At 45.2% G+C, this 26,359-nt stretch overlaps 4 protein-coding genes across 4 annotated transcripts; all 4 read left to right on the forward strand.

Moving 5' to 3' along the window:
- Positions 1–378: 378 nt before the first annotated feature.
- FAA4_3 (long-chain fatty acid-CoA ligase) lies at positions 379–2,740 on the forward strand (the record flags this gene model as incomplete). Its single annotated transcript, XM_058502739.1, has 7 exons — positions 379–818; positions 865–1,292; positions 1,337–1,658; positions 1,704–1,898; positions 1,944–2,271; positions 2,312–2,599; positions 2,645–2,740. 7 exons carry the CDS (start codon positions 379–381, stop codon positions 2,738–2,740), a joined length of 2,097 nt encoding a protein of 698 aa, XP_058361668.1.
- Positions 2,741–3,075: 335 nt separating this feature from the next.
- ONS95_009169 (uncharacterized protein) lies at positions 3,076–3,498 on the forward strand (the record flags this gene model as incomplete). Its single annotated transcript, XM_058502740.1, has 1 exon — positions 3,076–3,498. One exon carries the CDS (start codon positions 3,076–3,078, stop codon positions 3,496–3,498), a length of 423 nt encoding a protein of 140 aa, XP_058361669.1.
- Positions 3,499–4,630: 1,132 nt separating this feature from the next.
- ONS95_009170 (uncharacterized protein) lies at positions 4,631–7,424 on the forward strand (the record flags this gene model as incomplete). The annotated part of the gene is made up of 3 exons (XM_058502741.1): positions 4,631–5,165; positions 5,213–5,647; positions 5,695–7,424. 3 exons carry the CDS (start codon positions 4,631–4,633, stop codon positions 7,422–7,424), a joined length of 2,700 nt encoding a protein of 899 aa, XP_058361670.1.
- A 1,545-nt stretch (positions 7,425–8,969) lies between these two features.
- On the forward strand, positions 8,970–10,116 carry ONS95_009171 (uncharacterized protein; the record flags this gene model as incomplete). Its single annotated transcript, XM_058502742.1, has 3 exons — positions 8,970–9,109; positions 9,174–9,345; positions 9,775–10,116. 3 exons carry the CDS (start codon positions 8,970–8,972, stop codon positions 10,114–10,116), a joined length of 654 nt encoding a protein of 217 aa, XP_058361671.1.
- Positions 10,117–26,359: the final 16,243 nt, after the last annotated feature.

Below are 26,359 nucleotides of genomic sequence, written 5' to 3' on the forward strand. Positions count from 1 at the left end.
GCACTCAGTGCCATCGTGCACGTGAAGAGGGATACAGCAACTGCGGAGCGACCTGTATTCTGATCCTTTTTGGATTGATTGCCTGGCACCAGGAAAGGCTGTTCTAATAGAAATGTTGGAGACATGCGAGTTTTCGGCTTCTGTTGGGATATATTGTTGATGGCGTCAAGTAATCCGCGAGCGGACTAGGTTTCCGACTCCGGAAAACCATCTGCCTCGGCGGGTCAGACCCTGAGGTTACTTGATGGCTCCAAGGCGCACTTTGATTGATCTATCCGTGCTCCTACCTCGCGTCTGTCCGATACTGTCATAACCCATGGTCTAAGCTTCCGAATTTCGAACTCAGATTGTTTCTTGCTCCGCCTGGTCTTTTCCGCAATGCCTCCAAATTCCACTACCTTCGAACCTCGCATGTCCAGAAAGCCACCTTTCACAATTCCAGTTGTAGATGCACCCTCCATTCCAGGAGAGACAGCACCACGGCGGAATGCACGAGCTTTTGAAAACCTCGTTTGCAAACCAGACGAGAGTATCAGCACCCTCTACGACATCGTCGAGCAGAGCGTATTGCGACATGGCGACCAGAAAGCACTGGGCTCACGTAGGATCGTCCAAATGCACCATGAAATCAAGAAGGTAAGAAAGCTTGTGGATGGGGACATTCGAGAAACGGAGAAGAAGTGGTCGTATTTTGAGCTGGGCGGGTACGAGTACATGAGCTTCACGGAATACCATAAGCAAGTCCTGGAACTCGGTTCCGGCCTTCGTAAACTGGGTCTCGCATCACCAGATCGAGTGCACATGTTTGCTTCGACCAGGTATGTATTTTCCACTATAGTTACTAAGCGCTGATCATTTGCCTAGTGCGCACTGGCTCGCAACGGCTCATGGAGCAATCTCTCAGTCGATGCCTATCGTGACGGCCTACGACACCCTAGGAGAAAATGGACTTCGACATTCTCTGAAAGCAACAAAGGCTAGAGCAATATTCCTGGAGCCACACTTGATCACCATACTCATCAAAGTCCTGAGTGATGCAAAAGATATCCAGTTCATTGTGTACAATACCGACAGCGAGCATTCGATCCGACAAGAAGACCTGCAGGTACTGAAAGCATCTTTTGAGAAAATTACCATCCTGAGTTTTGAAGAGCTTCGCCACCTCGGAGCTCAGAGCCACACCGACCCTGTGCTTCCTGCAGCTGATGACCTGGCCTACATTATGTACACTTCAGGGTCGACGGGTGTGCCAAAAGGTGTAGAACTCACCCACAAAAACATTGTCGCAGCAGGTACGTGCAAGTCTACTGTCCATCGCGCAGGCTAACTAAATCAGTTGCGGGAATAAACACCACTTTGGGCGATTACCTACATCCTGGAGACGGACTTCTGGCATACCTTCCGCTTGCACATATTTTCGAAGTTCTGTTGGAGCATGTCGCCCTGTATCGTGGTATAACTCTCGGCTATGGTTCACCAAGGACTCTGTCGGAGGCCAATTGTAGGAATTGCTTAGGTGATATTCGAGAGTTCAAGCCAACCCTCCTGGTTGGAGTGCCTGCGGTCTGGGAGACTGTGAAGAAAGGTATCATCGCGAACGTTGATCATGGAGGTACGGTCATGAAAAGTGCGTTCTGGAGTGCATTCTATGCTAAGCGGTACGAGCTTTGAAATCATCGGTTGGGCCAATGCTTACGTGTTAGGGCGCTTACCTCAAGTGGAATTCCTGGAGGGAAGCTTCTTGATGCATTGGTGTTCAACAAGGTTAAAGATGCGACAGGCGGGAGACTTAGAGTCTGTTTGACTTCTGCTGCGCCAATTTCGAAAGAGACCCAAGAGTTCATATCGATAGCTATTGCGCCTCTGATAAGTGCATATGGGATGACTGAAACTGCTGGGTTTGTAATTCTCCACTGTTAAAAGTGTTTTCTGACCCGTCTCAGTATGGGTGCTATCTGTGACCCTCGAACCTGGACTGTCGATGCATGCGGCGAGGTCGAATCGTCCGTAGAAGTGAAGCTCGTCGACTATCCAGACGCAGGATATTTGGCCACAAACTTGCCCAATCCTCAAGGAGAGGTCTGGATTCGAGGGCATAGCGTAACGGCAGGATACTACCAGAATCCAGATGAGACAGCGGCTGCTTTCTCTGATGGTTGGTTCATGACCGGCGACATCGGCGAATGGAATCAAAATGGGCATTTACGGATAATCGACAGGAAGAAGAATCTTGTCAAGACGCTCAACGGGGAGTACATTGCTCTGGAAAAGGTATGTTTCTTCGTCTCAGCTGAACCATGCTGATCAGTAGCTCGAATCGTTGTACCGATCTGCACCCATCGTGGCGAACCTGTGCGTCTATGCCTCGACATCTGAAACCCATCCTATCATCTTGATCCAGCCAGTAGAGCCTGCTTTGATCAAGCTTGCAGCATCTCTCGGCATAAAACGTAAAGTCATTGGCGACTTGATTTACGAAGAGAGAATCCAGCAAGTAGCATTGCACCAAATGCAAGCGATCGGCAAGAGATCCGGCTTGAGTGGAATTGAGATTGTTGTGGGAGTTGTCCTGACAGATGAAGAATGGACTCCTCAAAATGTAAATCTCCTTCCCAAGCTGATGGTTTCTGAGCTGACAGCACAGAATCTGGTGACGCCTACTTTGAAATTAAACCGGAAGGCTTTGTTCGACAGGTACCAGAAGGAGATCGGGGCAGCGTATACGAAGAGTAAGAAATGATGTACTTAGAGACCTTGGATGCCAGTATAATTCGTTCCTTTATATAAAACATAGGTTTTCGATGTTTATGCAAATACCAATGACTGGATGTGGACTAGATCCTTCTCCAGAGGTGGGTTAGCGTCCCTACGCCGCAGAACCCAGTAAGTGCGGGGAAGTCGTCAGCTTACAGTTTTGTGGAGCGCTTCCCCCCACCTTCTTTCACAACCCACTTCCCCGTTAAGTTCACAGTTCCTTGTGTCCACTAAAGCTCATCACGAGATTCATTTCCATCCACAGCCGAAACAAGTCAACCCATCAGTACCCTCCTCGTGCGGCTCGACGAAATATCCATCATGGTCGAGATTCCAGCCTTTTACCGCATTTTCTTCCTCTACATCGATCCTCTGGTCTGTCTATCTGGTATCTATGTCCTCTTCTTCGACCATGCGACATACCTCACCAGCAGCGTTCCTCATGCCATCCCTGTGAAAACTATAGATCCACTCACTCGATACCTGCTGACAGCACTCGGGTCGTATTGCCTCTGCATCTTCGGGATTCAGATTTTCCTCCTGCGCCAGTTCCTCGACATCAAGATCTGGAGAATCGTCATGTTCAGTATTCTTTTGACGGACTTGAGTCTCTTATATGGGGTGTATGCGACTGATCCGAAGGGGTTTTGCGACGTTGGTGGCTGGACAAGTGGTGATTGGACGAATAATGGTATCTTATTGACTGTGATTGGGATTCGGAGTTCGTTTCTTTTGGGAATCTAAGGCCAACCTTGGGTTTCGCTAAGATTGACCACGAGACATGTCGAGCTGTGTTATTGTTGGTTCCAGTTCTACGGAACCCACAATATGTTCCACGGGGTCAAGGTCAAGCTATCTCAAGCTAGGGCAAGAAAGGAACTAACGATCCGAACCAGGTCCACCTTGAGGAACGACTACGGGAAATGCAGTTAGATGCGTTGGGGATGGCGGGGAGGAGAGCCAACTCGGCCAAGCAATCAAGATAGGAATAACACCACGCACCACCTGCCTATCTCGGACTGTGCCATAGCCAAGTTTTAACTTCGTGATGCTTCGCCTGCTGCCACACCATGGCAGCGATTTCTTTGTGCTTCAAAATTGAGATGTAACATTACATCCCCCACTATTTGTACTGCTTCGATTTCCCTCAAATACCCCTCACTCTATGTACTTGTACATGTGATCACATTGTATGTGGTGGTTATTTCGAAGTATCCCATATTGTTTTCGCTAAAGTAAAGTCATTGTGACCAGGTGCTATCGGCAAATCCACGGCATCTAGAGTGATGGAAACTCGGATACGTGATGAAGAGGACGACAAGACATCATCGAGTTGATGAATATTAAGCCGAGGGCGGCGTTCAGAAATGAAGGTGGCGTACGCCTCCCGTTCGGTAAATGATGTGCCGATAGTATCCCACTGTTGACATTTATCCTTTATTTATCCTGTGATTGGACATGCAATGGGGCACAGCAGATATGGAAAGGAGCGCAGGTCTGTCCAATCTTTAAATGCATAAGCTATGTGGACTGGTGGAGTTGCCCCAATATGCCGGACTGTGAATGGAGTGCGGGGTAAAGTGTCAATGAATTGACTTCCTAGTCGTCAATAATGTCCAACACTGATCGGCAAACGACCCTGACCGCCACCGTCGAGACTTTGATACGCAATGTAACACAGACGCTTTTGATAAGATATGGGCATGGTTGGATGCCTTGGCCAAAGTCTTGGGGCTAACGAGCGCCGAGGCGGAAAACCAGCCAACCTTTCCATAAGTAAACACAGCTCCGCTCCTTTGACAAAGAACTTTGATGTAAGTCCACCTCAGAATCGGACAGGCCATTGGTACTCGTCTTCACTCTACTTGTTTTTACAATGGATCATAAAGAGTCTCTGGACGATAAACAGTCTCTGGGTGATGTCAAGGTTTTCGATGTGAACGAAAAAACACTACATGCAACATCGCTTGACGACAGTTGGACTGCACCCGAGGAATGGCATCGACGCCTAGTTGCTGAGTACACTGGACAGCACAATGGCAAGAGCGAGACATTGCCTGCAGGATCTGATCCTGATCGAGTTGCGGCCGCCATTCTCACGTTGAATGAAGAAGAGTCTCTCAAAATTCTCAAATCAGTCGTCGAGAATCTTGAAACTGATTATACCATCGACCATGTTTTGATTGAGCGATGCAGGCAGTTGCTGGAGGGTAGTGCTGCTTGCGAGCTAAACCATGAGGATTGGGCCTATGTGACGTGCAGGACGGCTGGCACGATTCACAACTGGTCTCCTTACGCCGAGGTTCGCGCTGTTACACTCCCTTATGATGATCCGGAAGAGCCATGTGAGAGTATTCGAGCCTATGTTGTTGGATTCTTTTGGGTTTGTGTTGCTTCTGCTGTGAACACCTGTGAGTTAAATTACCCCCCTAAGTTCCATGCCACTCACACGTCCCAGTCTTCAGTCCTCGACAACCCGGTATATCCATACCTGGCCAGGTCATCCAACTTCTCATTGTACCAATGGGTCGATTCCTCGCTCTTGCTCTTCCTGACTGGGGCTTTCACCTGCGTGGAAAAAGGTACACCCTGAACCCAGGACCCTGGTCATCCAAAGAACAGTTACTTGCCACCATCATCTCCCAAGCGAACACGATTGGGAACTTCACAGGGTTGTTGGTTATGCGACTTCCCATTTTCTTCAATCAACGCTGGGCCAGCTTCGGATTCGCTATTGTCCTTGCACTTGCAGATCAGATTTTTGGTCTCGGGGCTGCCGGGATGCTGCGTCGCCTGAGCGTTTACCCACAGGAAGCTGTTTGGCCAGGTGTGCTACCTACGCTGGCATTGAATCGAGCCTTGATCACAAGTGAGAACAAGGGGGAAGTCATTCGTAAGTTCCTCGGTCTTGCAGAAGAATGACAGTGCTGATGACTGTAGATGGCTGGAGGATCTCTCGCTACAGAACATTCGTCATTGCCAGTGTCGTATTTCTCTTTTACTATTGGATACCAAACAAGTTCTTCCAAGCTCTGCGACTCTTCAACTGGATGACTTGGATTTCTCCAAAGAACAAGAATTTGGCTATCGTGACTGGATCCTACGGTGGAATGGGGTTCAATCCATTCTCCTCTTGGGATCCAAATGCATCCGGTTCGACTGCCATGAATTCTCCGTTCTTTGCTCAGCTACAACAGTACTGCATGCGCGTCATTGCGGGTCTGGTTATTCTCATCATGTACTATACGAACATGTCATGGGCTGCGTACATGCCTATCAACTCCAATGCGGCATTCGACAAGGAGATGAAGTCGTACAACATCAGCAAGGTGCTTACCGAAGACAATAGAGTGAACCTTGAAGCATACAAGGAATATGGGCCGCCCTACTACGCTGTTGCAAATCTTTTTGTTACGGGTGCCAACTTCGTATACTACACTTTCTCGATCGTGTACGTGTTCGTCAAGTACTGGAAGCCCCTCAAGAAAGCCTTTGTCGGCATCGTGGTGAATACCATCAAACGACGATCCATTTACACAGGGTTCACCGATGGTCAGACCCGCTTGATGAAACCATACAAAGAGGTCCCGGAGTGGTGGTACACCATCGTGTTCGTGTTTGGTTTCATTGTCTCGGTTGTTGGCGTTGCTGCATGGCCTACTCAAACTCCTTGGTGGTCGATCCTCGTTGTGGTTGGTGTCGGATCAGTGTTAACGATTCCCTGGATCATTATTGAGTCCATTGCCGCTACTGGTATTTCACTCAATGTGATCTGGCAGGTTCTTCCTGGTGTCATATGGCCTGGACAACCACTTCCACAGTTGGTCATCCTCATGCTTGGAGGCGCTTTTGAGCAGATGGCAGGTGGATTTGCTGGAGATTTAAAGTATGCACATTATGCCAAGTTGCCGCCCCGAGCTGTGTTCCGAGGACATATCGCATCTTGCGTTGTCAACTGCTTCATCTACTGTGCCATGCTGGAGGTCATGGTCGTTTATTTCAACGGAGACAACACGCTTTGCCAGTGGAATAACAAGCAGTATATGGTGTGCAATTATGCAAATTCTGTCTTTTCGTCGGTCATTTCGTTCGGTGCTTTTGGGACGAACAACATGTTCCAGCTTTATCCACTCTTACCTTGGTGTTTCTTGATTGGAGCCATCCTTGGATTGACTTGGGTTGTGGTTGAGAAGGCAGCTCCTCGGATCCGACAGCTCATTCAATCTCGATTGGATGCTAAACAGTCCACATCGTTCGACAAATACATCTGGAAGCCAACTGCTGCCGTTATGTCGACCTTGAATCCAGCTGTCGCTTTGTCAGGTGCATTGCAATGGGCGGGGAATACGAATCTTTCCTACGCCACGCTAGGTATCTTCATTGCCTGGTTCTTTCAGTACTACCTTAAGCGTCGCTATACCGCCTGGTGGGGAAAGTATGCCTACATGGTATTCGCAGGTTTGAGTGTTGGTGTGGCAATATCCGGATTGATTGTAACGCTGGTGTTCAGCTTTGGGGTGGGGAAGAATTCTAATTTCAGCTGGTGGGGTAATGATGTTGCTTTACAGGGGGTTGATTACCAGTTGTATAATAACAATGCGAGTTTGCTACCGTTGCCGGAGAGTGGGTATTTTGGGTTGGATCCCAGCAGTTACCCACTGAAGTGGTAGATGGAGTTGTGTTTTGTGTTTAGTCGATGACAGAATTTTATGACAGGCTGTTGAATATTAGTCGTCCTGTTTAGAATCGACGGTTGTGCTCGGTTAGGTTGTTTACTTTCTACCTGTCTGGCTATTAGGTCTTTGTTCTGGTTTGGCTAAAGTAGGCTAGAGAATAGAAGAAACTCAATTTCGGCTGCTACACTATATGGGCTGTGTCTAGGCGCGCGATACCTACACAGGAACATGCGCAGGACGAGATTGAGACATGCATTAGCGTAGGGATTTAAGGACAGGCTAGAAATATGGAAACAGCTTACGATACGTGGTCGCACTAGGTGATTCTTCAAGTACCGACTGTTATACATGCTGCTTGGGTATGCAGGACCAATACCGCAATGTACCCAATACTGGATCGGGTTCACACTGTTCTTGAACATTTTGACGTTACTCAACCCAATTCAACTCAACTGCCTTGTTCAACAAACCATATAGATCAGGGTGCATGCGATCAAATCAAGGCAGTCCGAGGACAGCTATTCAATAACAATTGCAGAAAGCCCCAGCGGGTCGACACCGAATCATATTATTACTGCCTGGGACACTTGTTCACCAAGCCCAGATATTCTTCATAATGCCTATGTTATGATATTTCCAGCATCTTCTGACCCCAGGATTTCCAACATGCCACCTTCCAGGATGATCCTGACACTTCAGATCTGCTTCTCCAGAGGCAGCCGCAACTTCAATAGGATGAAATGCGGCTGGGAACAAGCTCTCGAGAATGGTATCTCTTCTGCGCCTGTCTGTAGCAGCTCTGGGTTCCACCTTGGCTCTTCATTGAAGGACGGAGCAGCTGAATCATTTGTCTCCGCAACTTCGGTCGACTTGGTTTGTTCTTGCTCGCTGGAAGCAACTGTCTTAAGCACTACTCCACGAACCATACGCATGCGCTTTGTATTCTCCAGTCTATCCATGCCCGCATATATCCTTTCATGACTGGAACCACTCCCAGATGTGTTGCGCGACGAGACACCGAGTGATGGTACGGTACGTTGCGATGATGATGCAGGAGAGCTGTGGAGGGGGGAGAGGGGAGAGGATCGCGACGTCGAAGGCGATGTTGGAGGAGGTGGACTTCTTGGGCAGTGGGTGGGTATATGGTCGCAAACGTCATCGTCGTCGATAACCACAGGATAGTCCAGCCGGCCCAGCTATTCGATGCCAATGTGCTAACTATTGTTGAGCCTGATCGTACTCGGACCGCATATTTGCTTACTGGCTTGGACGAACATGGCCATTTTGGAACGCGAAGGCGTCAGAGAGTTCCAACCATTCCGCGCTAAATTTAGCACCAGCGGCTAATAGCCACGTGATTGAGATCCACATCGTCTGGTTCTCCGCGACGAGATCGATGATCCAATAAGATAAAGGGAAAGTTCCAACATACCAAGTACCAACATACGCGCTCTGGACTTGTACCCCACGGTCGCCTCACCTGCTCTTGTTTCTTTACTCTGCTCAACTCGTCCTACCTTTATTCCAAGTTATCTCCTGATGAATCTTTATCGTGCTCGTGTTTTTAAAGCTGTTAGGATGTTTTCAACGCTTGTTGGTCAGTCCGGTCGCAAGTATGTGTGTCAAAAGGTACTTCAGCATCATCCCACAAAACCAGGGTTTGACATCAAGCTTGCACTGTAAGCGTGAACCATTTAGCTCCTTCCTCAATATCATGACTGACTGGATGAAAAATAATTCTAGTTGTGATGGAAAACTCTTTGTTCTAAAGCCTGTTTCCCAGTCAATTTTCGACCTCTTGCAGGAGTTCAAAGACGAGTTTGGCAATAATGCTCGGCTTCGAATTCATGTGGACGACAATAAAACTGAAAATGTACTCGTCTACGAGTACTTTAAGACCGATTTGCTTTCGTTGGTAGAGAATTATCCAGCCCTTCCAATAAAAGCAAGAAAGACAATTCTGAAAGAGGTTGGGCTAGGACTGCGCGATATTCATGCTAAGAATTGGATACACTTAGGTACCAAATGAAGCTCCGATGCCCATTGCCTATAAATCTCCGCTGACTTATCCTATAGATGTAAAGCCTAACAATGTCTTTGTTAATTGGCATGTGGACGAGAAAGATCAGTTCCAGCTGGAGCAGGTGGCACTGGGCGACATGGACTGTGCATTGAAATTGGAAGGCCGAAAACTCCTAAATCACAGGATGGGGAATGTCATGTGGCGTAGCCCGGAAGGACAGCTAGGGAAAGGTGTTGGGAAACCTTCGGAGGTGTTCTCTTTTGCACTTCTAGCGAGTAATTTTTGTTCGGTCTGACCATTTTTGCTAACGGTGGCTCTTAGTGTCTTTACGTGATCACAGGGGCGCAATGCTTTCACCCAGATTTCGAGACACTCGATGTGGAGCCCGAGCCAGTGATTTTGTTCAAGTTGCTTTCAGCCTTCGGCCCGCTACCGGATGCGCTGGTGAAGCATGTCAATGACGAAGAAGCTAGAGTCCTCTTGACAGGTCTGTGGCAAGCCATTGCAGAAGACGAGTCAAACGAAGCTTTTGAGCAATGGTCTGAGGATGTATTTCCGAACCTCGGGAACGAGGCAAAGAGGTTGATCTTGAGGATGACGAATCTGGATCCAGGAAAAAGAGTATCAATGTTAGACATTGTAAAGGATCCTTATTTGAACTGAGGTACATTGGTTCTACATAAATTCAAACGATCCAGATGAGTTAGCGAAAGAAGGAATATATCGAACAGGCTTTGGCTTATCTATATAGTGCTAGCCATAGTAGCGAGGACTCTTCCGTCCTGACGTCCTTGCAATACAGATCTCTCTACCATTCCCCACCATTATCCAAGAATAAATCCGTGCAGACACACTCTTCCTATATTACAAAGTAGTAACAAGGATCTAAGTTCAAATTCCACCGTTTCTCGCACATGGCCTTTCGAATATATCACGTCTCCATGTCCTCCCACTGTTTTACTAGCCTACTACCCGGGCAGAACTCATGGATAGATGTGCTTGGTCGAAACATGCTTGCCATCGTCGTCCTCAAAGATAGTAGTGAAGTGACTTTTGCTATCGCTCGAGCTTGGATGCTTCTTTTCATTAAGCTTCGTATCAGTAACTAACCGCTAAAGTATAAGCTGCAGTTCAAAATACTTACGCCAAGACTGCGACCGTTGCGCTAGCAGGAATATCAGCCTTCTCTATAGCCTTACTAAAATCTTTCTACACGCTACTAGCTAGGTAGCTCTGATCCTATATCTTAGTCTAGGCGTATTCCCGCCGGATTCCCCTAGGGCCGCCGCGGGAACCCGGGTCGGGGCAGGGCCCGCGCGCCCTTACTTAACTAGCTTATATAGCTAGCGGTCGCCTCTATCACGGACCACTTAGGAGCCTGAGGACTCCCAGGCAGGAGGGGCTAGGAGACTATAGGCTCAGGGAGACACCTGCTCCTAGAAGAAGTCTTCTAGGAAGTAAGAGCTCCTAGGAGAACTCCTCCCCTAGGATTTTATAGTACTACAGTAGCTATATATATTATATAATCTAAAGTACTGCAGTTAAAGGCACAGGTTCTAGCGACTAATATCACGTAATAGATCCCTAGATCCCTAGATCCTATAGTAAGGGAAAGGATCTAGGGATCTACGGATCTATACTAAAGAGATCTATAAGAATAAGGGTTCTATATAAGACTAGTATATCTACTATTAGATAAGAGCTTAGTACTTAACTTTAAATAATATTCTAATACTTAGTAACTATCTTCCTATTTATATAATATACCTACCTCTTAATTATTAGGGATTAACTATAGCCTTCTATATTTATAATAAGTAAATACCGGACTATTATACTTTAAGTACTATCTTATTAAAAGTACCGACTTATAAAGATAACATATCCTCTATTAAAGGATTATTATCGAATAATAACTCAGCTTCTACTAAGATCTTTAATATAAAAAATATACTTAAGATCGCCGCCTCGGATCTCTATAGTAAAGACTAATCTAAACTTAAAGTATACCTCACGTAAGTTAAGCTCTATATAAGCTTTAATAGTTATTAGTTTACTATAAATACTAATAAAGTCCTTTAGGCTTTATCCTTTTTCTAAGGATCTACCTTTAATTAGATCGAGACTTTTCTCTCGAATTATATTTAAAACTAAACTAAGGATAGAAAAGTCTCTATAGTAATAACTAAGGAATCCTAAAAGATCTTTATATCCTTCGAAAGTTTCAAATATAGGATTAACTACGTTTTTAGTAATATTAATTAGAACTATACCGCTAAGCGGAATATCTAGAACCTAAAGCAGGTCAGGTTAGTAACTATATATACTACTACTTTCTAGTAGTTCACTAATTAGATTAGCTAGAATAATAATACCTTTTAAGTATAGTACTATAAGAGGTTAAAAGATAAAGTAAAAGATAAGATAATAAGATCGGACACTTAGGGTTAGGGTTTGAGGTTTGGGTTATATTTGTTTCTAACTACGCTAGCTTGCGACGAGTGTTTTTATCTCTCTCTAATAGTCTTGAAATACAGAAGGACTATACTAATAATACAGAGGGTAAGAGCCTGAAGGTGTCAGGGGTACAGAAGGTAGAGTACTAAGACAGAAGGAGATAATACAGGGTAAGTGGAGTGTGTACCAAAGGGTAAGTAAAGTGTGTATCAGAGGGTAGGCGTAGTGTGTACCAAAGGGTAGGTAGAGTGTGTACCAAAGGGTAGGTGTAGTGTGAGTCGCAGGTGTAACGGTCCGGTATTTACTCGCTGTAAATACAGAAGGCTGCAGTTGATCTCTGATGATCGAGAGGTAGGTGTATCACGTAGACGGGAAGACAGTTACTAAGTATCAGAATACTATTTGAAGTTGAGCACGAAGCTCCTATCTAATGGCAGACGTGCCAGTCTTATATAGAACCTTCGTTCTCCTTGGATCCCACAGGTCCCTTGGGATCCTTCACGACATAGTCGTACTGGATCCCTTGGGATCCCCTGGGATCCGTCACGTGACCCGACCGCGGAAGGCCGCTGCCAGATCACCGTGACCTGCAATACTACTATAATGTAATGCTATGTGATACATGTTCCTTAGACCTTATTGGTTCCTGTGAGCTTTACTCCTAGGAGCCGTCCGACTCCCAGGAGTACGCCTGCTCTGAGGATATTTCCTCCTGGGACCCAGCGGGCTCCCAGGAGCGTCCGTAACACTATCCCCTCCCTAGCCTAGCGTGGTCCCCACGCTTAAGTATGCCAAAGGAAATATCGACGACTGCCCACGGCCGTCTTCTTCTTCCATCATGACCTCTGAGGCGACCCGCAAGAAACTTGAACGTATCGCCCTGGCCCTTCGAATCGATCGTTCCCAAGACGCAGAAGAAATGTCTCCTTGTGATTTTTGTCGGCTTCACAAGCGCCGCTGTGTGGTGGATTCCAAGGAATCCACTCGCTGTTCGGAGTGCGTTCGCAAGAAGCGCTCCTCTTGTAATTACACCTCGAAACTCCCGTCCTTGAGCGACTGGTCCTCGCTGGATCGCCAGCGCCAAAAACTTCGTGACGAGGAGGAAGAGGCGATGGCGAAAATCCTCCGCCTTCGCAAGCAACAGCGCTTCCTGGATGATCGCGAGAAAGAGATGATCCGTCGAGGCGTCGAGACGCTCGACGAACTCGACGCTGCTGAAGCTGCCGAACGCGCGGAGGCCGCTCGTCAGGAAGAAGCCGCTTCTTCCCTGGCGGAAGCCTCCCGCTTCCTCGAGGATCCTACCCTTGATCCCCAAGCCTTTTCCGGGTTGCCCGACTCCTTCTGGTTGGGGCTTTCTTTTCCTTCCCCCTCCGCCGCGGTCCCCCATGCTCCCGATGGTACCGCTGGAGGAGTCCCGAGCAGTGGAGGTTAGACTTGGGTTCCCAGGTGTTTTCCGATTGTGGGTACCCTTTCCACTTGATCAAATATTTTGCCTTGCCGTGGGAATACTGACAGTCGAGAATAGTCTCTACTTCGTACTCGGCGTTCGGGTTGATTGGTTGTATTTCGGTGACAGGAGCCGGTGGTGCTCCTGGTGGTGCTGGTTCGAGGAGGGATATATGGAATACCGGGTGGATGTTCATTGTCCTTGGAAGAGCTAGCTGGAAATTGACTGGTCCCTTGACTTTTGCAATCCTGAATGGTCCTAGCTTCTTGTGATCCAATTTGTGACTTGGTCGCTTGGTTGTGATATTCTTTCTGAGTAAGTAGACTTTATCCCCCTCCTTGAGCGTTGGTCCCATGCTACGCTTTCTGTTGTAGTAGATCGCAGATCTCTGCGCGATGAAGAGAATATCGGCTGACAATTCTTCATGGAGCTGTTTAAGCTCATCTGCCTGTAGTATGGCTTCTTGCGCGGTACCCTGACCGGCTATTGGTGGGTTGTATGCCGTGGGATTGTGCCCATAATTCGCGTAGAACGGCGATACTCCAATGGTCTCTTGGTCCGCGCTGTTATATGCAAACTGAGCGAGTGGAAGTAGTTGCACCCAGTCGTCCTGCTTGTAGTTCACATAACACCGAAGATAAGTTTCCATTATCTGGTTGATTCGTTCTGTCTGTGCATCGGTCTGAGGATGGAATGCGGTTGACATTTTCTGCTTCATTCCTAAGAGCGCGATGAGAGTTTTCCAGAACTTCGAGGTGAAGAGCTTGTCTCTGTCTGAGATGACCTCATCTGGTATTCCGTGGCTTGCGAAGATTGTTCTGAGGAATACCTGCGCCATCATGGGCGCGTCCTGTGTTCCAAGTACTGGTACCATGTACGCGTACTTTGTGAACCTATCCGTTATCACACAGATCGAGTCGTATACGATTCCTGTGACTGGGTCTTTCGAGGGTGGTAGCTCGACCACGAAATCCAAAGCGATTGATTTCCATGGGCGAGGTGGTGTTGTTGGTGACTTCATGAGCCCATACGGAGCATGGTGTGATGCCTTGTTCCGGATGCATGTGTCGCACGACGCTACCACGTCTTTGACTACCTTCCTCATTCCTGGGAAGTAGTATTCCCTGGATAGCCTAGACAGCGTCTTAGCTACCCCCTGGTGTCCATGAGCGGGCAGCCCATGCCAGTGCGTGACGAATTTAATCCTGTCCCCAGTGGGTATATAGATTCGTCCTTGGTACAGAAGCGTGCCGTCTGAGGTGAAGGAGAATCCTTCGCCCAGCTGCTTCTTCTGTTCGGCTATGACCGGGTCGTTGGCATAGCCCCTCCAGACTTTCTCGGCGACCTGGCCCGTTGAGGCCAGCTGTCGGTGATTGACTATTAGCGAATCACCATCCTTCCGCAGTACGGTGTGGGATTCGTGAGTTTTGTTTGCGAGATATTCTGGTTTCCTGCTCAGAGCGTCGGCTCTGGCGTTTTCCGTTCCCTTGACATAAGAAATTCGAAGTTTAACGGTAGAGAGTGTTTCATACCATCGAACCTGGCGTCGGTTCAATTCTTTGGTCGTTGTAAAGTAAATGAGATTCTTGTGGTCCGTTAGGATCTGTACTTCGTGGGCGGCGCCCTCGAGGTAGACCTTCCATTCGCGTACTGCGTCCACAATTGCCAGCAACTCTTTGTCGTATATGTCGTAGTTGAGTTCTGCTGGTGATAGTTTCCGCGAATGGTAAGCGACTGGTTGCTATCTTCCGTCCTCGCCCGGCTGGCTGAGCACGGCTCCAATAGCGTAGTCCGAAGAATCTGTCTCTATGCGTATTTCTTTGTCGGGGGTGAAGGAAGTGAGTACTGGTTCCGCGATGAAAGCCGCTTTGAGTGCCTCAAACGCTTTTCGTGCGCTGTCGGACCAGTGGAATTCCTTGTCCTTGTGGGTCAACTCCGTGAGTGGCCCGGCGATTTTCGAGTAGTCCTTGATGAATCGCCTGTAGAAGTTGGCAAACCCGAGGAATGATTGTACTTCCTTGACATTCGTGGGCCCCGTCCACTCGATGATTGCTTTGATCTTTTTGGGATCCATAGCCAATCCTGCGGTGGTGACCACATAGCCTAGAAAGACAACCTCGTCCACGTGGAAGTTGCACTTCTCTGGTTTGAGTAACAGGCAGGCGTCCTCCAGCCTCTGGAGAATGGCTGTGACGTCCTTCACATGTTGCTCCTCTGATTTGGAGTAGACCAGTATGTCGTCCAAATAGCATATGCACGTTACGTCTAAGTAAGGCCGCAAAACATTGTTGATCAGACGCTGAAATGTGGCTGGTGCGTTAGTCAAGCCGAAGGGCATGACCGTGTACTCGTAGTGACCGAAACGGGTGCGAAATGCTGTTTTCTCTTCTTCACCCTCAGCCATCCTAACGAGGTTGTATGCTCCTCTTAGGTCAAGCTGAGTGAAGATCTTGGCTCCAACGAGTCTGTCCCGCAGCTCCTTGGCCAATGGTAGTGCATAACGATCCTTCTTTGTGGCATCGTTCAATCGACGGTAGTCGATGCACATTCGTCGTCCACCGTCTTTCTTCTCTGCGAATAAGACGTTACTTCCCCATGGGGATTTGGACTCTCGGATGAATCCCTTCGCTAGGTTTTCATCGATGTATTGCTTGATCGTCATCAAGTCTGTCGCCGAATATTCCCTAAGTGGTTGGAATATCGGTTTGGTACCTGGTTCTAACTCGATCCGATGATCGTAGTCCTGGTGTTTCGGCAAGGCCTCGATGCCTCGTTCTTCTTTGAACAGTGCCGCAAACTTCTTGTATGCTGATGGTATATCCTTCATCAGTGGACCCTTGTCTTGGTGTCCGAGCTCTTCCTTGGAGGTGGCGCTAACCTCTCGAATGCTCACTGCTTCTGTTCCCGGTGGATAACAGCAGTCTTGGCAACGACTAAACTCAAGTTTTCCTGTCTGCCAATCGACAACAGGATTATGCTTTTCCATCCATGGCAACCCCAGGATGATGTCGTGCCTTCCAATCCTGACGACGTCGAATTGGATTATTTCGGAGTGTCCGGCGATGCCCATATGGACTGGAGCGGTCTGGACCTCGATCAGTCCATCGGAGGCGACCTTGCCATCCGCCAGTACCAGGTGGTATCCCTTATCCTTTACTTCGGTTGACAGGTAGTGCTCGAGCACAACAGTAGGAGACATGAAGTTCCCTTGTGCCCCAGAGTCTACCATCGCCTGAAGCTTGACTCCCTTGATTTTAACCTCCAACGTGAGATGTTTATCCCCAATGGCGGCAAGTTGCCGCACACAGAAATATTCCCAATGTACGCTATGGTCGAGGACACTTTCCCATACCCTTCGATTGCCATAGCTTAGGCTGACCTTGTATACGAGCCCTATTCCGAGTTCGGTGTATGTTACTGGGTTGTACATCTCGTAATAGTACCGGCCGTCATCATTGACGTGGACCCATGTCCTATTATGTCGGTTCTCAGCCATGATTTCCCATTCCTCGCCCACCCCTGGTGGCGCGCTGGTGTTAAGAATGACGGTATTCTGGAGTGGCAAGTGCTGCATAAAGGTCGTCGGTCCTTCCCAGCTGCCGGCCATTCTCCATCCGATACGCTTATAGTCCCGGTAGACTACTTCGTACCTTGCCCCCCACGGTGGACCCCCCAAGCCGACAAGGCCTGGTTCCTGATAAGTAACCCCGGTGGCTACATTGGTCCAGTGGCGAGTGTTACAGCTAACCTGATACAGGCTCTCTTCTCTTTGGGTAACTTCCCAAGTTTCACCCACTCCTGGTCCTGAGAGTTCAGGTTGAGGTGGCCCTGGTTCTGGAGTCCACTCTGGCTCCTGGGCTTCTTCCTCGCTGTCACTTGGCATTAACTCTGTGTCATCGTCTGGCCCAGAGCTGTCGTTGTCTCGATACACATAGTCCTCAGGGGGCGTGCTGACGACGGTTTGCTCGAGCTGATCCACGACGCTCGCGGAATCTCGCTCGCTGTCGTCAGAATCGCCCAACTGGGTGTGGATGTGATTCTCCTCGAGCTCGTCTGTAGTCATGTGTCGATACGTCGCGGCGAGTTGTCGTGTTGGTTCATTGTAAGAGCCACGTCCCATTGCGTTGGCATGTTTCTTGTCTGTCCACGACTTCTTTTGTCGATGAGAGCTGGCCATGTGACCAGGGAGGCCACACTCGAAGCACAGCTTCTTTTCTCGTCGCTCGCTCATGACTTTCTTAGATAGCCCGCCGTTGCGCGGCTTTCCTTGATGACTTGGCTTCCGGAACGTCGCATCGAGTTCCATTTCCCGAGGGTAGAATGGTTTCTTGTTATTGCCCCCTCTTCCTTGGTGCATGTGCGTTCCGGAGCGGTATTGGCCTTTCTTCTCGAGTGCCCTCTCGTAGTTTCGGTTGTCAATCTTGACAGCCATTTCGATGAGTTCTTGCAAGTCGGTAGGCGCGTCCGATCTTGCTATCTCATCTTTCACTCCGTCTTTCAACCCTTTGTAGTACTGTGCCCGAAGGGCGTCGTCATTCCAGCTGGTCTGATTCGCGAATTGCTGGAAGGCGGCAGTATACGTGGTCGCTGACCCGACCTGCTTTAGGTTCTGGATGTTCCGTTCGGCGGTACGGTTCTGATCAATGTCGCCGAAGACGCGGTTGATCCTATGCTCGAAACCTTCGAAGGTCATAAAGATCTTCTGGGATTCCTTGGTCATTGCCGTGGAGACTCTCCCATCCTTGGTTCGGTTCTGAATGTAGTCCGAGAGGAAGGTCTCGATCCAGTTGAAGGCAGATCCCCGGAGGAAGGACGAAGCCCAAAGGACTTTGTCAGTCTCCGTGGCGAACTGGTGACCGTTGAAGCCCGTATAGAGCTTAACCTGCGTGAGGTATGCTCTGAGCTTGGATCGGTCTCCGTTGTAGAGATCCGGGGCGGCGATCTTGGGTATGTTCTTTGGGTCGAAGACCTTGGCGGGAGCCGAGTGGTCGTTCGACGATCCTTTGACGGAGGACATGTTGTCTTCGTGAGTCGGTACCTCTGACGAGAAGGTGCTCAAAGTGTAACTGTCCGGTATTTACTCGCTGTAAATACAGAAGGCTGCAGTTGATCTCTGATGATCGAGAGGTAGGTGTATCACGTAGACGGGAAGACAGTTACTAAGTATCAGAATACTATTTGAAGTTGAGCACGAAGCTCCTATCTAATGGCAGACGTGCCAGTCTTATATAGAACCTTCGTTAGCCTTGGATCCCTATGGGTCCTATGATCCCAGGCTCCAGGAACCTTGGACCCTATGGTTCCAAAAGCTCCATGCCATCACGTGACACATGGTCCCGTGATTTCGTTCCTAGTTCTTGGCTTCTCTGTGCAGCAATGCTGCCGAGCCTCAGGGCCAAGACACACGTGATACTCCTTCTGAGTGCGTTCGTAACAGACCCTTATCGTGACGAAGAGATAGCTTCGCGCTGTTTTTGTTATTATAAAAATAATAAATTAGGTTATATTACCGCCCTTGCCTGTGCCGCTGAACTCTTCGCTAGCTACTTGGTAGCCCGGGCCCTCTTAGAGGGTATACGCGTAAGTGTTTCCTTATGTTATAGTATTAGAATAACGAAGTATTAAGGTATTAATATTAAAGTACTAAGCGAGGCTGACTCTATGATATATATAAGCTCTCACGGTCCGCCGGGCTACTATTCGGAAGGCCTTAGAGGCTAAGGAGGACGAGGATAAGGATAAGAATAAGATCCGTGCCGCTATCTGTAAGTTGTAATAGTAGTCTTATAGATTTCAGATGTTATCTAACTGTTAATATTAGTCGCTACTCCTACCCCTGCCTCTGCTCTCCGCAGAAAGACCGCTGTTCCCCCCCCCCGCCCTGTTTTTAGCGCTATAAGAATAGGCTCCGGCTCTGCGGGAGCTGCTATCGTCGCCCCTGCGGCGCGTTTAGCCTTACGTGCCTCTGCTTTAGCGGAGGTTAACGTTATAACTAGCGCTGCCCGGCGGTTGATTGACCTTCTTCTCCCTCCTTAGTAAGCGGTATAAGCTTTGTAACCTTTAAGTAGCAGCTTAGGATCGGGTCCCTCACTCTTCGCGTTGTTTTAGCGCGGCTTTATAACCCTGAAGTAGCAGCTTAGGATCAGGTCCTATAATTCTACCTCTTCTCTCCTCTCTAATAGCGTTTAAGAACTGTAAATATGAAGTAAAGGAAACGTGATAAAAGAAAGTATCTATATAGATTATATAGCTTAAGCGAGCTTCTCGATATCAGCTCGAGAGTCTTGAAGGTTTAAAAGAGTGACGAACACTTTAAACTTCTGCCTTAGTAGGTTTTTAGTTAAGCTATCAGCTGGTATATTATTTGTCGGGAGATATATTACCTGAAAACTCCCCTTTTTATGCTCTTGTCGTAGCCATATATTCTATATATCGACGTGCTGAAGCTTCGTCGAGATTCGCTGGTTCTCTTTAACTATTAGCTGAATCGTCTATTTATTATCGTAGAATATATTCCACGGAGCTCCTATATTAAGCCTTAGCTCTTTAAAGAACCTTTAAAGCGCTATTACCTCCTTAGTAGTCTGTTCTACACTAAGAAGCTCTACCTCAGTTGTTAAAGTAGTAATAGTGTCTTATTAGGAGGCTTTCTAAATAATAGCTCCTCTAAATAGTATAATTAGGAATCCTTGGGAGGAATAACGCGATTTAGTGTTATCTATAAAAGACGTATCTGAGGTAATAAGAAGGTGTATCTCTCTGTCCTTCTGACTATAGATAATAGCTAGGAATCTTGAGCTGAACAGATATTGTATAGTTTAATTAACTGCTTCTAAGTGTAGCGCGCTTAGGTTAGTAAGGAAGTATAATAGTTAAGAGGCTGCAAAGGCGACGTCTAGTCGGAGTATAATAGCTATATATAGCACTAACTTAACCTTCTCTTAATATTCCTTGATTTACTTAAAAGTTACTATACTAAGGTTCTTGATTAGCTCGTAGTACGGGAGAGGCGTGCTAGGGCACTTCCTATCTACTATATTAAACTTCTGAGCTATCTTCTCGATATAAATATTATGCAGGAGAGACACTATCTTCTTTTCCTTATTCCGTACTACTCGCACTCCTAAGAACTATTCCACGTCTCCTAGGACTATTAGCTTATACGCCTCGTATAATCTGTCTATAATTGTCTAGCTCTCTTCGGCGTGTCTAATATAATATAAGACCTGAATATCGTCGACGTAGAACGCTATAAAGATAGTCCTATGCTAGTTTATAAAGATATATAGCTCCTCCGCGAGTAGAGATAGGTCTAGCTTACTAAGTATCTTTATAAAGTCGCTATACTAGAGTACAGGTGAGTCTCTTAAGTCGTAGAGCGCTCGGTTAATTTCTATTACTATTCCTAGTCTTTTCTAGCTTTCCGGAGGGAAACATGAGACTAAGGCGCTTCTCTTATCTCTTTCTACGTTAATAAAGGCGTTAATTACGTTAAACTGCTTTACTTCTAAGTCGAATTAAGTCGCTAGTGCTATCACGACTCGGAATAACCTCACTATAAGTGTAGCCGTGTAAGTTAAGAATATTATAGAGTCGTCTTATATATCACCTCGCACTATAATCCGAGACTTATAACACTTAAGCTATCCTATAGAATCTACCTTGTAGGTAAACACCTACTTCAAGGGAATCGGTGAGGTAGCTATGTCTTCCCTAGGAATTAGTCTCTAATAGTCTCAAGCTTCTAAGTTTAATATCTCCTTTTCTGCGTTAGCTTTAAACTACTCGCCGTATAAGTAACTCTTTAGCTCCCTCTAGTTCTTAGGTAGCTTTAGGAGCTTCTCTTAATATTAGTTTTATAAGTTAGAAGCTCTTACCTCTACTTGGATATCTAATATAGCGCTTAAAACTACTACGTGAAGTATAATAGTATCGTAGCTATTAGCTCGTGTTAGAGTCTTACTACAGAAGGTTATAGTAAACTCTTAAAAGCGCGAGTAGCTATCTTATCTTAGAGCTACTACTATAGAGTAATAGTTGTATATAGTAAGCCTTTCACGTTCTCTTCAGGCTTCCTGAGTTACCTGGATTTAATCACGCTCTATTACTTGCCGCTATTAGTAGCTATTTCTAGCTACCCGTAGAAACTCAGTCCCTATTGCTTTAGGAGGAGCTTCTAGAAGCTTAGTGACCTATTACTTAAGGTCTTATAGCTATTAGCTAGGTAATACGACTTAAGGGTATATTCGTTAGCGCGCCTTCTTAATACCTAGACCGGTATTATTACTACTTATAGTGTCCCTCCGGTACTAGGGTAAGAGATAATTAGTCTCTGTAGCTTTAGTATCTCTTAGGGCGCCTTGACTTAACCTCTTGTAAGGAGTCAGATCTCTACTACTATCGGCGAAGTTATTATTATAAAGGACTATATTATTACTCTCTACCTCCGAGGTCTAACTCTTATAAGGGGGTAATTCAGAGGTCTAAGGAAGCTCTAGCGAGTCGACCTCTATTAGCTCTTATACCTCTAGTACTACCCCCGAGCTTTATAGAAGCTCTATCGGAGTAATATCTATTAGTTCTAGTACCTCCTTAGCGACTAGTATAGTAGTCTTAATACTAACGTTAGCCTTAAATGTAGCTTCGTTTAGTTTAGCTGTATATTCCGCTATAACTGCGTCGATAATATTACTAATATCGTACTCCACGTCTAGAGCGACGACGTTCTCTTCCAGGTCCTTAATAAGCTCCCTTAGAGTAGAGGTAAGTTAGCCGACCTTCCTCTCTTTCTCAGGGGAATAGAATATTATCTTATTAAACCGGACGTTACGCGTGATTACTACACGGCATAGCTAAGGCACCTAGATCCTATATAAGTTGGAAGTAATATAACTAACTAAGTATCTAACGTGCGCCTTAGGGCTAACTTTAAAGCCTCTATAATTCTTTCTAGCCTCTCTATTAGTTATAACTAGATATGCACGCGCCTTATATATGTATACTCTACTCTAGTTAGATCTTAAGTCGGTTAAGAGCTTCTTTACTATTAGTGGATCGTACTACTGAAAATAGTTCTGAAACTATTCCTAGAGTACTTGATTTAGACTCCTTATCCTTTAGCGTGCGAGAAGACTTATATTATAAAGGTAGATTACTATATAATATACCTCTAGGTAAAGCTTCTCCGGTAAGTTCGCTTAAACGCGTATCTTAATAGATTTAGTGATAATCTCCTATCCTACGCGCTTCGCGCCGCCTATAGGTTCTTTAGTATATAGCAGGGGATTCTCTACCTCTATCCCTTCTCTTATAGTCTATTCCTTGTACCTTAACGTGCCTCGAATAGCTATAACTAAGGTATTATTATCGTGCTAAATAACACAGACTAATAGTCTATATTAACACTTAGTCTAACGCTCGAAGTTCTCTAAGACTAGTATAACGTAGCTAGCTGACTTACTTAGTAATATATAGCTAAAGAGCTTCCTACTATACTTGTCCTTAATAATAAGTAGCTAGCGAGTGCTATTATAACCTACGTTAAAGTCGAATAAGTCCTAGAGGATTCAGTAGAATAGCCTAGCTACCTTATTCTTTAACTCCTATCTTAACGTGACGTTTCCGGCGTATATAATAGTATAGTCTTTATACTAGATTCTTAATACTCTGTTGAATTATACGCCTCTCCCTGCTTTAAGTAACGCCTGTAGAGCACTCTCTCCTAAATAGCTGGTACGTAGGTGCTATAGTTACGGAGTTACGGAACGCTCCTTAAGTAGTTAACTTAACGATTGGAAACCTTGCCTATTTAAGCTATAACTTAGAGTCGGGTATATTATAATAAGTGTGCGTATTAAGGTCACTGGGTTATAGGAGTAACGAGAGTATCTGAAAGGCTTATATTTAAAGAAAGTTAAGTTAAACTTTCGAACTAGCTATCTAATAACTACGCTTATCTAAACCTCCTTGTACTGTAAAGTAGTATCTTTCCCTGAGTACTATAGCCCGGCGTCTTTTAGTAACGCCTCTAAGATAATATTAATATAGAAATCACGGACTATAGCGACGTTATTAAGTAATAAGTCTTAAGTATTTAGACTATTCGGCCTAGCTAAGGAGTTCTTAAATACTTATTTCCCTCTGCTGACTACTGGAATTTATTATGTTCTAGCTTCTATGTAGTTATTATCAGTTAATCTCTTAAAGGAACCTGGAACTAGCTTATTCTCGTGATTAACTAAGTGCTAGGCACTATAGTTATTAACTAAGGTACTCTCTAAGAGTGCGTGAGGAATATTAATAAAGTCCGCGGTGTAGATTCCGAGTGTCTCTTTAAGGTCTAAGAGCTTTAAATTAATAGTAGCTACGTTAATGTTTCCGGGGTACTTCCCTTTAGCTTACTAAGACGACGGTTCTCGGTCCTTACTAGGCTTCTTCCTAGTAATCTAAGCTATAGAGATAGTAGTCTAGCTTTCCTTAGAGATCTCTTAGTATAGTTCTGTGTACTTAGGTACTTAGATAGTCTCATGAATCCTCTTAATTTACTTATTATTTAGATAGAATCTTATGCTATTAGCTTAAAAGCTATTATAGGCGAAATAGAGCTTCTAGCACTTAATTAGAGAGTGCTGGTATCTGATTCCATAGGGGCAGTTAATCTTCCTGTCTCCTTGATTTAAACGGGAGCGATTCCAAGAGCTTCCGGAATAGTCTTATAAGCCTCTTATATTAGAACAACTACCTAGTATTAGCGTGGCGTAGAAACTATTAGCTCCCTTACCTCTGTTCCGGTAGTGCTCTTTTATATTCGCTGTAAACGCTAAACTGTACTCCTCTAGCGTTATACTATACTGACGTCCTAGAGTATTGTCTCTTGTAATATTAGCGAGTACTTAAGTAGCTTAAGTCTCTAACTAAATTAATACTACGTTTAGGAAAGCTCGTATACTATATACTCCTTATATATCGGGAATATTATACGTTCTCGTAAGATAGAAGTTCTTTTACTATAGCTTATACTATGTACAAGGTTTAATTCGCGACTTCTTATCTTAACGTGTTAGCAGGCTAAGTGTATTAGTGTAGTCCGAAATAACAGAGGTTAGTACTGCTGCGTCTAAAGGTGCTATATTACGCTTAATAGACCTGACTAGCGCTTATAGTCCTGCGGCGCCCTTAGTAGTGTTATTATTAATTGCGTCAGTTAGAATAGACTAGCTGATAGTACTATTTACTTAGTTAAAGAGGTTCTAAATACGGTTATTAAGCGCTATCTATTTAGCTAGCTTATTTAAGTACTCTTTTATTCGAGCTTCCTAGAGTACCTTAATATCTTTAAACTTAGCTTCTAAGGGCTTACTTATAGACGCCGGCGGTTCTATTATATTCTCTCTTTCCTTAGTAGTAGTAGCGTTCTATTTCACTAGTAAATCTAGGTTAACTTGTGTTAACGATGCTATCTACTTACTAAGGCGACTATTTATCTCCTCCTATATAAAATCATTAATACTTGGGAGATTCGGTTATTACTTGATAATATTTCTAATGTTATTAGTGTTAAGGTTAATAAATCTCTAGATTCCTTTAAGTTTAGTATAGTACTAGAAGGTCGTCTACTACTAGGGCTACTGCTTTCTCTGATTAAGAGTATCGCTCTTGTGTTTAATTAACTCGTCTTGAAGGTATATTAATATATCAGAGAGGCTTTCTATAGAACTAATAGCGTCGAGAGTATTTCAGGAAGTTCGGGGAGGTATTTAAAGGAGTTCTTTAAGTAGCGGTATGAGTATCTCTCGATACTACCTGTAACTCTACCTGTACTACGTAGTATACTTGTATAGTAGCTTAAACGAGCGAATATAGCTCTTAACTATCGTGTACTATAGGGAGGAGCTTCATATAGTATGAAAGTCTTAATTTATTAAGGTATTCTAGAGCTCCCCTATAAGAGGAAGCTCTAGGAGTTCTAGTTACATAAGTAGCCTCTAGTTGGCTGGAGCGCCTTAGGGAGTGCCTCAGGTGCGTCAGGTGCACGACAAGATATTATAAAAGTCGAGATCCTTATCCTTTAAAATATCTCTTATACGCTTAAAATTATTAATACGAGTCTTAATAAAAGGGATAACTGTACTAACTGTAAGGGCGTTATCTCTGTTAATACCGGTATACAGATTATCAATTAGATAGTAAAGAGTAAAAGTAGGATATATAGTAGGGTTTAACTTAGAGGGAGGCAGGGCGATAGTATACTAGCGGGAACAGGAGGTAATAGTATTCTTTATCTAGGTCTCTAGGATATAATTATTCTTATCCTTATTTATTTCATAAAACATAATAAAGTCTCTATAATTATTAACACTATTATTATTATTTACAGGGAGAGGGCCTTTACGAATAGCGATAATACTATCTATAAGTAGAGGGCAGTCTGGAACAGTAAAGGGGAGGGTGAAGGTATATAAGTTACTTTCCTTAGGACAAGCTATAAGGTACTTATCCTACTTAATACAGGTAATAATAATCTTAGGAAGCTCGTTATCTAAAGAATAAGTCTTCGCGTAAGAGGAGAGTACTAGAAGGAAGGTAGCTTTAAAGGTATAAGAACTAATACTATTAGCTTCTATATAAGATAGAATATACTTATTATTTAAGGTATAGATTAAGGGAACAAGAAAGTTCTCCTAAGAGCCTGGAATCTGAACGTTCTCGATTCTATATTATAAAAGAAGAGGTCTAGTGTTAAGAGAATAGATATTTCCTTAATAGAGCTTATAGAGGTAAAGGGACTCCTTTATCCAAATATATATAAGAGTACCAGACTTCTCTCTCTTAATCTTGGATACGAATTTAGCTACTATTAACTTCAGATCCTTATTAATAATAAGGTTAAACTAGAAAGGTCCGCTATTAACTCTATATTTAGTAATATCTCTAATTAGAGTTTCTAAAGATACCTGATTCTTTTTATTAGTTAAAGGAGAAATAGTTATATTTCCCTGAAAG

The sequence above is a fragment of the Cadophora gregata genome, assembly GCF_030347475.1.
Source record: "Cadophora gregata isolate MNR1 chromosome Unknown scaffold_3, whole genome shotgun sequence".
NCBI lineage: Eukaryota > Fungi > Ascomycota > Leotiomycetes > Helotiales > Ploettnerulaceae > Cadophora > Cadophora gregata.